The sequence below is a fragment of the Lottia gigantea genome (assembly GCF_000327385.1).
Source record: "Lottia gigantea unplaced genomic scaffold LOTGIsca_108, whole genome shotgun sequence".
Lineage (NCBI taxonomy): Eukaryota > Metazoa > Mollusca > Gastropoda > Lottiidae > Lottia > Lottia gigantea.
Genome location: NW_008706957.1, coordinates 361,604 through 374,115, shown reverse-complemented (window position 1 = coordinate 374,115; position 12,512 = coordinate 361,604). Strand labels below are relative to the sequence as shown.

General features: G+C 31.0%; 1 protein-coding gene across 1 annotated transcript; it reads left to right on the top strand.

Annotated features, from left to right (window-relative positions):
• Nucleotides 1–267: 267 nt before the first annotated feature.
• LOTGIDRAFT_224061 (hypothetical protein) lies at nucleotides 268–7,150 on the top strand (the record flags this gene model as incomplete). The annotated part of the gene is made up of 8 exons (XM_009046883.1): nucleotides 268–431; nucleotides 1,153–1,305; nucleotides 2,014–2,093; nucleotides 2,304–2,403; nucleotides 2,950–3,262; nucleotides 3,709–3,814; nucleotides 4,076–4,176; nucleotides 6,838–7,150. Exons 1-8 carry the CDS (start codon nucleotides 365–367, stop codon nucleotides 7,148–7,150), a joined length of 1,233 nt encoding a protein of 410 aa, XP_009045131.1. The 5' UTR covers nucleotides 268–364.
• Between the last annotated feature and the right edge of the window lie 5,362 nt (nucleotides 7,151–12,512).

Below are 12,512 nucleotides of genomic sequence, written 5' to 3'. Positions count from 1 at the left end.
ACAAAATAAATTGTGAAAATATTCCGCGCTTAAAACTATTAAAAGTTAAATCATGGAAACAGGGTATACTCCGTATACAAATTAAACCTGCGATATTATCACTTGGTTTCCTGATGAAACATGAAGTTGTTAAATTGAGTACAAAATATAGCAATTTACATCAAATCTTTCAATATGTTCAGAAAATCATGCAAGAGAAAGCAAAATGCCGGACCCACATGGTCTGTACGTCACTTCCTAAAACACCGGAAATCACAAAATGATGACGTTTTTAACAAAACAGAAAGCCATGTGGTGTTCGTCTTGTAGAAATCATTTTGCATAAAAGTTAATTAGGTTCTTTATAATTCGATAAACCTCTAAAATGGGTAAAAAACAGAAAGTTGGAAAGGCCCGTAAAGACAAGTTCTATCAGTTAGCGAAAGAAACAGGTAAAAGGCTATAATAATTTTAATAGCTTATAACCTTCAATGGAATTACTTGCTTCATGCATCTGTTAGTGTTACTACTAGTACTTTGATAGAGATTGGGTTAAAGATGGGTTCCCTTATTTTCATTTATGAAAATGAAAATGCTAATACTTATATGAATAGAAAGTGTTTCAATGACTTGGAAAAATACCAGTTTGTCTCACATGTCTATAATTAATTCATAATAAGCTAAATAAGAAGAGAATTATCAGCAGAATTCCAATAAGTGACCGATCAAGAAAGATCAAAAAGGTTTTTTTGTTATCCAGACTGTACATACATGTACATTTATGATTGGGTAAAACTCTTAATTATATGCAATAAGAACATAATGATAAGATTAAGAATACATGATAATTCATTAGAAACACTAATTAATCAAGTAGTTTGCTTAATTTGACACTAAAAGAAAAATAAAGAAAACCCATCTTTAACTTGGCCCCTAGGCCTAACCCGAAATGGTTACCATAGAACACCATAGTCAAAATGGCCCATATTTTACACAAATCTTGCATATTATAGTCTGCTACAACTTGAATTAGTGAATAGACACAATTGATATTACTATTGTTTTATTATTTTATAATGTAATGGAATCAATTTTTATATGGCTTTGATTTTTTTTAATTAGAAGCAAAAATTTCAATTTGTCTGTATGCTTGATGAATTGATTTATTATCAGGTTACAGGTCCCGTGCCTCATTCAAGTTATTACAGCTAAACAGAAAGTTTGAGTTCCTACAGAAATCACGAGTTGTGATAGATTTATGTGCTGCACCAGGTGGCTGGCTACAAGTTGTCTCAGAGAATACACCAATATCCAGTATTATACTAGGTAATTATTCTATTCATAAATATAACTTTACATTTGCATTCTCCCAAATAGTTATGACTTGGTTCCCTTACCTGGGCTACCTGAAAAGTCTCACAAACAATTTGGAAAGTGATTTGTATTTTCTTGTTATATTTTTAATAAATAAATCAGCATATTTGTAGACCCAGTCAAGTTGTTTACTTGTTTGGGGGGATTAACATGTGCTAGATTAATCATTACTTGGATTAGAATAACTATGATATTAATATATTAGTTTATAATTTTGAGTAAAACAAACTTGCTGAATTTGATCATTAGACAAAGGACTTCTCTAGCCTATTTGAAATTCAATGTGTTAATGAATCTATTTTTTATTTTTTGTGAGTACCTCCAGGTGCTTGTTAAAATCTCAGGTTGTGATTACCTATTTGTAAAAACCTTTCCATTGTACAGATTTATGGATTTTTTGGATTAGGTTGTTGAAGGGTGCCAGAAGAAGGCTAATTTAATTTAGGAGTATGAGGGGTTCAAAATATAACATATTAGAAGGGAGCTTATTAGTTTGGTCTGTGATAAGGGAAATTTTCTTCAGACATTTGAATCAAATCATCTGATTTTTTATGGTATAGTTGGCATCACTAACAGTGCGTTTATTTCTGACATCAGATTGGCAGTTATGGTGGATTCAAACTAATTTCATATTTCTAATTATGATTTTATCACTTGCAGGTGTTGATTTGGTTTCTATAAAACCTATTAAAAACTGTAAAACATTTCAAGAAGATATTACTACTGAGAAATGTAGACAGGTATGATAACTATTTAAAATTTAAAGATTAAATGCCAATTGCACATAGAAAAAACATGGCAAAGAAACTGCATGTAATAATGCAAATGGAAAATGTATGATATGCTCTTTACATCAGTCTTAAAATCTCTTGCAGAATTAAGATCAATTCAAATGAACACCTTGATGAACTGTTTCATGTCTATTTTTGAAATGCCTTTTATCTATTTAGACACTTCGTAAAGAATTACATAATTGGAAAGCTGATTGTGTATTGAATGATGGAGCTCCCAATTTGGGTAAAAGTTGGATTCATGATGCTTTTCAACAAGGTATTTAGTGTTTTAATTTCACATTTTTATCTCATATTTTAACATACATATTTTACAGTGTAAATTGTTTGTAAACCTTTGTAGCTTTTTCTTTATGTTTCACTTTCTGAATTGGGTGGTATGTTAAGCTTGAATAATTTGCCTTGCTGGAAAATGACATCTCTTATGTTATGATTGATACTTATTGATATTTATATGAATGTTTGTTGCATATATTATACATGGGAGCAGCAATATTGAACTGATATATTTGATTTGAAATATTCTCAGTACAGAATCCAGTTATTTTAGAATACAGCTGCTCATTTAAATATAGTCAAAGTCTAAACTAACAGTGTTAATGTTATATCAAGTTTGTGAATGGAATGCTTCCCTTCTGCTATAATATTCATAACTTGCAGGGTTTTAACTTATATACACTTCAAAGAAAGAAAGATTGTAGAACCATTTTCATACTTTATAGGGACAGACGTCTTATGAATGCACCATTATATCTCTTGATTATCCATTATGTAAGAGAATCAAGAGTGTATTATTTTTTTCCAGTATCTTTGACACTCCATGCTGTAAAATTAGCTACAGAATTTCTACGTAAAGGTGGTTGGTTTATTAGTAAAGTGTTCAGATCAAAAGACTATAATTCCTTGATGTGGGTTTTACAACAACTATTTCAACATGTACATGCTACTAAACCTCAAGCCTCCAGAACAGAATCTGCTGAGATCTTTGTCGTCTGCCAAGGTTTTCTGGCTCCCTCTAAGATTGATCCTAAATTCTTTGACCATAAATACGTGTTTAAAGAAATAGAAGAAGAAAAGAAATCTGCTTTTGATTTGTCACATCCTGAGAAAAAGAAAAGGTGATTGATTTTTTTTAAATAATTAAAAGTGATATCCCACTTAGAATTTTTAACTTAGAAACTGTTTAAATTTACAGATGTGGTTGAAAATGGCCAATAATTAGAATAACAAAATGTCTTGGAAATGGTCACTTCATGTTTTCAAATTCTAATTAGAAATCAATTAAAAACTGTATGAAAATCTTGTGAACTCGGATATGGATAATCAAGGAAAGGTCAATGCTAAGATGTTTTGGCCAGGAACAGCTGGTAAACTGGATCCTTGTGAACAGTTGCAAAAATTTGTTTTCATGTATTATACCAAAATATATATATTTGGAAATTGCCATTGATTCTATTTGAATATTTTTACAATATGACTTGGTTATCATTAAGTTCATTGAATCGATACTGAACTTAAATTTTTCTATTATTATGTGTATATAGTTAAGTGGTTTATATTGTAGAAATCGTGAAGGTTATGAAGAGGGAGATACATTATACCATAAATTATCTGTTACTGAATTCTTTAATGCTGAAAACCATCTAGAAACATTAGCAAATGCATCAGAGGTAAGCTATTTATTTTAATAGATAGGACTTTCTTAAATGTTGAAAACCACGTAAAAACATTAACGAATGCATCAGAGGTGACCTATTTATTATAACACCACACATCTTTTACATCAACACATACTTCAAAGAGCAGGAACTTAAAAAGTAAAACTCTATAGCATCTCATTATCATTTCCAATAACGTACTTGATGCATTGTTACAATATGTTCCTTAGATTTTAAGTTCTATTCATACCTCTTCTCATCTTATGATTTCAGGTTATTTTAGATGATGATAAAATCACTAACCATCCTCTAACTATTGGTGAAATTAAAGAATGTTTAAAAGATATCAAAGTTTTGGGCAGGAAAGAAATAAAGTAAGTGATTGTAATCATAATAATTCACCTACCATCCAAAATATTGTATTTATTATATTTAAACAAAATGGCTTTCAGTTTACTAATGCCTGAAACCAATACATCCCAATACAACATGCCACAATTTCTGTGTTTTAGAAATATTATCACCTGGAGAAAAAAACTAAAGAAAGAATTTGAAGATGAAAATAAACCAGAAGAAGAGATGTGAGTTAAAATATTTTGAAGAGTTTTGTTATTGATACATTTTTCATATTTGAAGTTATTACAGGACTCTTTCTCTGTCATATAACTAAAAGAAATTCTTACAAAAAAATATGTTAATGCTTCGAAAACACTGAGTGTAAATAAGATAAAACATCATATTCCCTGAACAACTAATATAGTATCTATATTATATAATGTTACTTAGTCACTGTCTGTATTGGTATTATGTCGCTGATAGAACTCTTGAGTTATTTAGCTTAAAGCTTTTGATCATTCATTAAGCGACTTCATACGATAAGGACTGTTTCACTGTCCGCTCGGGTATTATAGCAGTAATTATGTAGCTGGAAGAGGGATAGTGTTAAAAGTTTAAATGTTTTACAGTGTAGAAAAAGAAGAAGAAAATGAAGAAGAATTAGCTCAAGCTATGATAGCTGCATGTAAAGATGAAGAGAGAAGAAAAATTAAAAAGTAAGGACAATGTGCTTTGTATGGCATCTAGAAATCATATCCCTGAAGCATGTCAGAAATTTGCTCATAATGCAATGTTGTCTGATATCTTTTCTTGGGGACCAACGGTTTCAACGGTGATATTGATGTGGTCCATTTTCTCTGGATAATGTTTCTTGATCGTCATAGTAACCAAATTTCATCAAAATATTTTGAAATTGAATTTGTAAACAACTACCTTCAGAATGTTATTACAATATGCAAATTTTATTCTTTTGACATTTTTTTATCTTAGGAAATTAAAGAAAATCCGAGAACAGAAGACAAAATTACGCCAAAGAATGGATGCTAAAATGGTGTTACCATCTGATCAGATGAATCTAGCTACTGATGATAATTATTTTAAATTAGACAGAGTTAAATCTAAAGATGTGAGTTGACTCTTATTGTATTGTATCTAAGACAAGATATAGACTTAGATTTAGATTTAGAACGTCTAATAATTCTTATTTCATATTGTAGCAACTACAACATATAGATTTAAATGCTGAAGATCTAGATTTAGAACGTCTAATAATTCTTATTTCATATTGTAGCAACTACAACATATAGATTTAGATGCTGAAGATCTAGATTTAGAACTTCTGTCTAATCATTTCAATTTTATATTGATATAGATATAGATTTAGAAGCTGGAGATCTAGATTTTGAACATCTTATTCATTCCAATATTATATTGTAGCAACTGCGAGATATAGATTTAGATGCTGAAGATCTAGATTCTGAACAAGAAGAAGGAGAATATCAGGAAGATAAAAGAAAGAGACATGAAGTTTATGAAAAAGAAGATAAGAGTTATTTAGATTCCGAATCAGATGAATTAGAATTTGAAGAAGAACCAGATCTGGTAGAAGATTCTGATGATGAAAATGAAAGAGATGATGGGTAAGGACATTGATATTTTAAAGTTTTTTCAGCTTTCTTGCTTATTTTCATCTGGTTAAAGCTAAATTATTATAATAATGTCATTTTGTCTGGTAGTAAGTTTATACTATAACATATCACAATCATGAATTATCTCCCTTTTAACTTTTCTCTTTTGTTTTTAGAGAAGAAGAAGAGAATCCATTAGTGGTTGAAATAGATCCTCAAGATGTTGTCTTATCAAATAAAACTAATAGTTGGTTTAGTAAGGTGAGTTATCTTATGTACAGCTAGGTCTGTGATCTGTTATAGAGGGTTTATTTTTAAAGAAAATGTTACTTTATGTCATATTGGTTGTCATGAACTTTTAGGTCTAGTATACTTAAGAAAGTATCATAGAATGTAAAGAAGAAATTGAATATTTACAGGAATCATTTGCTGATATTGGTGATGATGATGAAGAAGATGAAGAATTAGAGAAAATGGTAGCTGATTACAAAAAGAAAGGTGGAACTGTTATAGGTAAGACAATCGTCTTCTATAATTTTCAACACCCACATCTTTCTATGTTTATTTCAACCAACCTGACAAGTCTATAAGTTTGCGCATAATTCTACAGTTTTTAACTGAATCACAGATAGAACATTAATTTTGTATTGATTAGAAACAGAGTTATTTCCCTTGTCATTAGTTATAAAAATTTGTGCTGATATGAAAAAATGGTGGCGCCTGATTGGAGAGTCTTGAACAGGCTCTGACAGTTTCAGTTCTGTCCTTAATGGAAGAGTACAGAAGCGGTATATGTCACATGCAAAATTGTTCATCTTTTTCCTTCTGTGCCATTTTGAATTCTGTCTACACCTACTATTTTTTCGGCACCTGTGGGACGCGTTCTGAACTTGTTTTATTGAACATCTGTTGATTCCATGAATCCCAAACTAGCAGAATTCACCAATCAAGCGCCCCCCATGTAAAAAGGGTTATCTTTCAGTATATATAACAACAATCTTATTTAGAAATGTATTTTAACTTGATAGAAAATGGAGTAAAGAAAAGTACAAAGAGAAAAATAGAAGACAGTGATGATATTACTAGTAAAAAGAAGAAAGTACAATTTGAAAGTAATGTTGATAGTGATGATAGTGGTGTGGAAGAAAGTGACAGTTCTGATGGTGATGATAGTGATTCTGATAGTGATTCAGATTATGGTGATATGGAAGCTAACCAGTTAGTATCTAATACAGCTGTTCCTGGAGATACTAATAATTCTACTAGTCCACAGAAAAAGAAGAACAAAAAGTCTAAAAAAGATGATTTTGAAGTCGTCCCAGTTGAAGGTAAGGTCGAAAGATTCATTTTCTTGAATTCACTAATGCAAAACCTTTGCGACTAAGTGAAATACAGAATAGTAAGATGTAATTGCTTTGTGAAAAGTGGACATTTATCTTTTGATTGCCATATCTCATTTAGTTACGTGTACAATATATAGTGTTTGTGGCTATACTTTTAAAAGTAGTCTTATGTTCACATAGGCGCATATCTTTGCCCAACTATACCAGTCTAATATGAGATATTCAGGAATAATTATAATTACTAGTCATTGTCTTCCTACTTTTTCAGATTTAAAATTAGATGCTGTAGGTCTGGCCATTGGGGCTAAAATGGTTTCTTCTCGAAAACAAAAACGTGACATCATAGATAAATCTTATCATAGGTATGATTCAGTCCTAGATAGTCTAAGTTTTTTTTCTGATAATTTTCTGATATTTTTCAAATACATAGTCATCTAACATTTGGTTAACAAATCACAGCATTAGAACAAGACTGTGGTAGAAAACTTGTTAGATTACAATGAAGAAGAAGAAGAAAGTTTTAAATTAGATTGAGAAAGTCACATACACAATGAAACCTGACTCACAAATTCATTTTATCAGTTTCACAAGTAAATAGTTATGTTCAAATCAATATTTGCTGTAATAATGTCCTTATTTATATTAAAGGTATATGTTTGATGATGAAAATTTACCTGATTGGTTTATTGAAGATGAAGCTAAACATACAGAGAGAGAGCTACCAGTTACTAAGGTAATTATGTAACATCACTTGTTGAAGAAAACATAATTTGGAATTTGGCATCAGTAGGTTATCATTATTTTATTTTAGAAGACTTTACTATAAAACAATAGTATTTAATCACAATAACTTGAATAACTTGATAAATAACAGGTTTGCTTAACAATGGACAATTGGGTGATTACACCCATATGTTCAACTTTTTAATGTTCAATTTCCATTCAGTTTCTGTCGTATAAATCTGCTTGTGATGTTGTCTAAGAAAATATTTGGCTCTTATCATACTTTCTATTAGTAAGTATTAAGTTTATTTATTTTAGGCTGAAATTGAAGAGTATAAATTAAAGATGAAGGCTATTGATGCTCAACCAATTAAAAAAGTAGCAGAAGCTAAAGCCAGAAAGAAGAGAAAGGTAAATAGCCTTGATAAACTTATTATTCCTCTCTTGGTTGAAGTCAACTAAGCTATGTTTTCTGACATTGTAACTCAAACAATAGAGCCAACGCCAAAACTAATAAACAAATGGAATCAAATGAAATTTGGTATGTGTATACATATTCATAAAACGAAGATCAAGTTCGAATTTGAGCTATTTTCCACCGTTAGAAGCAGAGTTATTGCCCTCGCCCCAAAATCTTGAATATGCTATTACTCTCTTAGTTTTCAACCGATTTTGATGAAACTTAAAATGGATGTTTTTGGACCTAAATCGAAAGGTTTAAGAAGTTTAGTTTACTTCTGATTAAATTTAAGGCTTTTTCAAGATTTAGGCCTTACGTAAGTTTTGAGGAGTTATCGCTCTTCAACCTCTATACAGTAAGTGCTTCTATCAACATCAACTGCTTGTAAACGCTCTAAAACTAGATTTTTTGATGGAATCAAATGAAATTCGGTTTGTGTATACATATTCATAAAACGAAGATCAAGTTATTGCACTTGCCCCAAAATCTTGAATATGCTATTACTCTCTTAGTTTTCAACCGATTTTGATGAAACTTAAAATCAATGTTTCGTTTTTACTATCCGCATGCCGTGGTGGGCGTATATGGCTGTGGTCCACTATCTTAAAACAAAATCAGTTTGATCAAGATGATATATAGATATAAATAACATATTTGAGAAATATTTTCAGGTATAATTTACAATGTTTGTGATAATGAAAATTTTGCATACTACCTCTTTAAGCTAGCCAAAGTATTATATAATTCTTCAGATTTTAGTTACCTCCATTTGACCGAGCACAACATTTTCTAGTGCATTTATATAAATGATAGAAATTCTGGTATAGAAGATAAATATGCCCTTGACTAACATCAGGGTAGGATAATGCCATTTTTAAAGCGACAGGTACACCATTTTGGGGGGTTGATTTTAATCTTGAATATAAATAAATAAATGTAAAAGGTCTTCAGAAGTACTAGAAATGTATGAAAATCGCACAATTCCTTTAAAAATACTTCAAAGTAGGAATTTTACTCACTATTTCTATATATGTCTTTTCTATATATCACAGAATATCTTTTAACATTTAATTGCGGATAATTCTGGACACATGGATTTGAAGGCTCAAATTTCGACAGTGAGCTTTGAACAAAATTACTGATAAGCTCAGCTAAAAAAAATTCCTGTTTCTGAGACTTAAGTACGACTTGTTTAAAAAATGGCCTATCTGTCCCTTTTATTTGATATGTCTGAGAATCCAAATTAGGTTTTATGTTAAATTCAACGGAAGTGATCCTTCTATAAAGGCTTAAGGTGGTACTTGACAGATATTGACCATTTAAAGAGACATTGATAGAATTGAAACAAACAGCTTAGTTTAAAGCAAAAAGTAATACTAATTTTAAGTCAAATTATGACAAAAAATTACTTATGATGAAAAATTGAAAAGGAATAATTGTGCATGGATCTTTGATCATTAGAAGACAGATCCTACTACATGATAAAAAATGAATTAATTTTGTTTGAAAAGGATGGTGACCTTTGGTGACCCCTTAATCAAAAAGGATATTTGCCTCATAGACTATAGACCATAGATTCTGCCCTGGAAGAATTGATAGACATTGTTTCTTTAAGTCTGTCATTGTTCAGTATTATGTTTAATCAGTTATAAAGATGCTATTAAGGAAAAGAGGTTGATAGACATGAAATGACAGTTGTCCAAGACAAAGTAATAAGATAGTTTGATTAGTATAGCAGGGTTTCTGTACTAATGGTACTGTATAGTACTAAGGCTAATCTATTGATGGTATATATAGTAAAATCAATATCAGGTACCTATGACCAGTATTCTACTATACAATGATAATACAGTGGTCACTTGCTCATCTTCTATTATCAAGGGGCTTATTATCAGTTAGCTTGATACTTGATATATGTCATTCATTCTTATACCTTGTTATTTATTTAATTGTCATTGTCAATTGAATGATTTCTTCCTTTTGTCTATATGATTCATTAATTTGACTACAAAATTGTTTTGTTGTTTCGATTTTTTTGAACTCTTCTTTGGTTGAAAATCAAAAGATATTAGATCACGCTTAAATACACTCATTTGTGGCATGAAGTATAAAAAAAGATACTTATCAAATTTCGTGAAAATCGGTTTCAGTTGAAAAGAAAGAAAGACACAATCTTTTTTACAAGGATCACATCTTAGGTTCAAGGGATCCTTTCTGCCAACTGTTCCTTGGCCAAACCTTTTGGTATTGATCTTCTGTGACTTTCACATGCCAGATGAATGTAAATTAATTTTAAAATATGTAAATAGTCTTCAGAAGTGCTAGAAATGTATGAAAATTGAATAATTCCTTCAAAAATATCTCTAACTAGGAATTTCTTTTTCTATTTCTATAGATGTCTTTTCTATGTTTGGAAGTCTCGAGAAAAGACGACTTGTCTTTTTAACTGGCAAACGCAGATAATTCTGGACACAAATGGATATGAAGACTCATATTTCGACTTGGGCTGTGGACAATATAACTGATTGGCTTAGCTAAAAAACGTATGATTGGTCAAAAATATGGCGCATCTGTCACTTTAAATTACTTGAAGATATTTTGAGTTAAGTTAAATCCATGTTTACTATATTAGAAATATGAAGTTAAAAATAGAATAGATGACTACTAGATGAATTATTGAAGAGCTGGGGAGAAATTTTGAAGTAATGAGTGTTAGAAATAATCAATAGTCTAGAATAGAATTGGATAGTTTTAATTACTATTAGTTTTTACATTATAATCTATGGATTAGCTTTGAATAGGTCGTCAGAATGATGGTGTTAGAACTTATTGATAGTGGATTACTCTACTTTTGGTCTAGAAAGGAATTGGCTATACTGTGTTCAAAAAATTCTTTCAACCATGTTATGTTATGCTTATGGATGCTATCTGGAGCTGGTAAAGAGATTATAAAGAGGTTTTCTTAAAAATTTATGTGCATCAGGGACACTGATAGCATCAATTTGCACCATTCCATTTTTCAATCAGATGTCTGGGGTTCCTGCAATTTCACAAAAACTGAGTGTTTGATGATGTCACTAATCATGAACGCCTTAAAACAAGAATATTTTGTGATTAGTGACGTCTTAAATACTTGTGGAATTGCACTGAAAATCGGAATGGTGCAAATTGACGCTATCAGTGTTCCCAATACACGTACATTTTTTAGCAAACCTCTTTTCAATCCCTTGTAGTTTTTTTAAGGGACATATTTCATTATAAAGTTAAAAAATAACAATTTATATTCATGAGGATCCACGTGGTTCTTGGTCAAACCTTTTGGTATTGATCTTTCCTGGATTATACATACCCACTTACATATATTATATATAATAATAAGACTGATGACGTTATCAAAGTCACACACTGACTGAAATAGGAAATGAGTTTAATTGAATGGAGATTTATGTCCAAGGATAATTAAGATGGGCAATGTCATGCAGTGTGCAATCAGGGAAATTTTGTCAGGATAGCAGTAATTTGCTTGAAATAATAATTAACAACAATGTTGGAAACAATGCCTTAAAGTTTGAGTCAATTTGTGGTAATAAAAATCCAGACAATCCAGACAATTCCATTAATCAAATTCTTATCAAAAGAATGACAAAATCAAGATTAAAAGTTGTATAGTAGTGGACACCTTCAAAGAGAAGTACCATCAGGTGTTTCGAAAGAGAAAGTGCATGACATCCACTGCTACTACATAGCTAATGCTCAGTTCACACCAACGGCGCTTTGATGGCGCTTTAAAGCGGCGTACAAAGCGGTACCAAAGCGTAACAAAGCTCGACTTAAGCGCCAGGGTCGTAATAGATCGTTGGAAAGCTTTGAGCAAGGCTGGATATTCGGCAAGAGCGCCAAAAAATTTTAAACTGTTTAAAAATTTTGGGCACTCTATCACGAATTGATTAAAGCGCCGAGAACGTATCAAAGCTTAACAAAGCGTAACAAAGTTTAGCAAAGCTTGACTCAATGCGTAGGAAAGCTTAACAGAGCTTTATTCAAAGCGGGGACCCCAGTCTTCGCGGTCTGTCACCACTTGATCAAAAGCGGCATGAAATCGGCCATTTCGAAATTTTCCAATGCGTAACAGAGCTTAACAATGCACAACAGAGCTTGATAATCATATCAGAGCGTGATTTAAAGCGTCATAACCCCATCAAAGCTTAATAAAGCATATC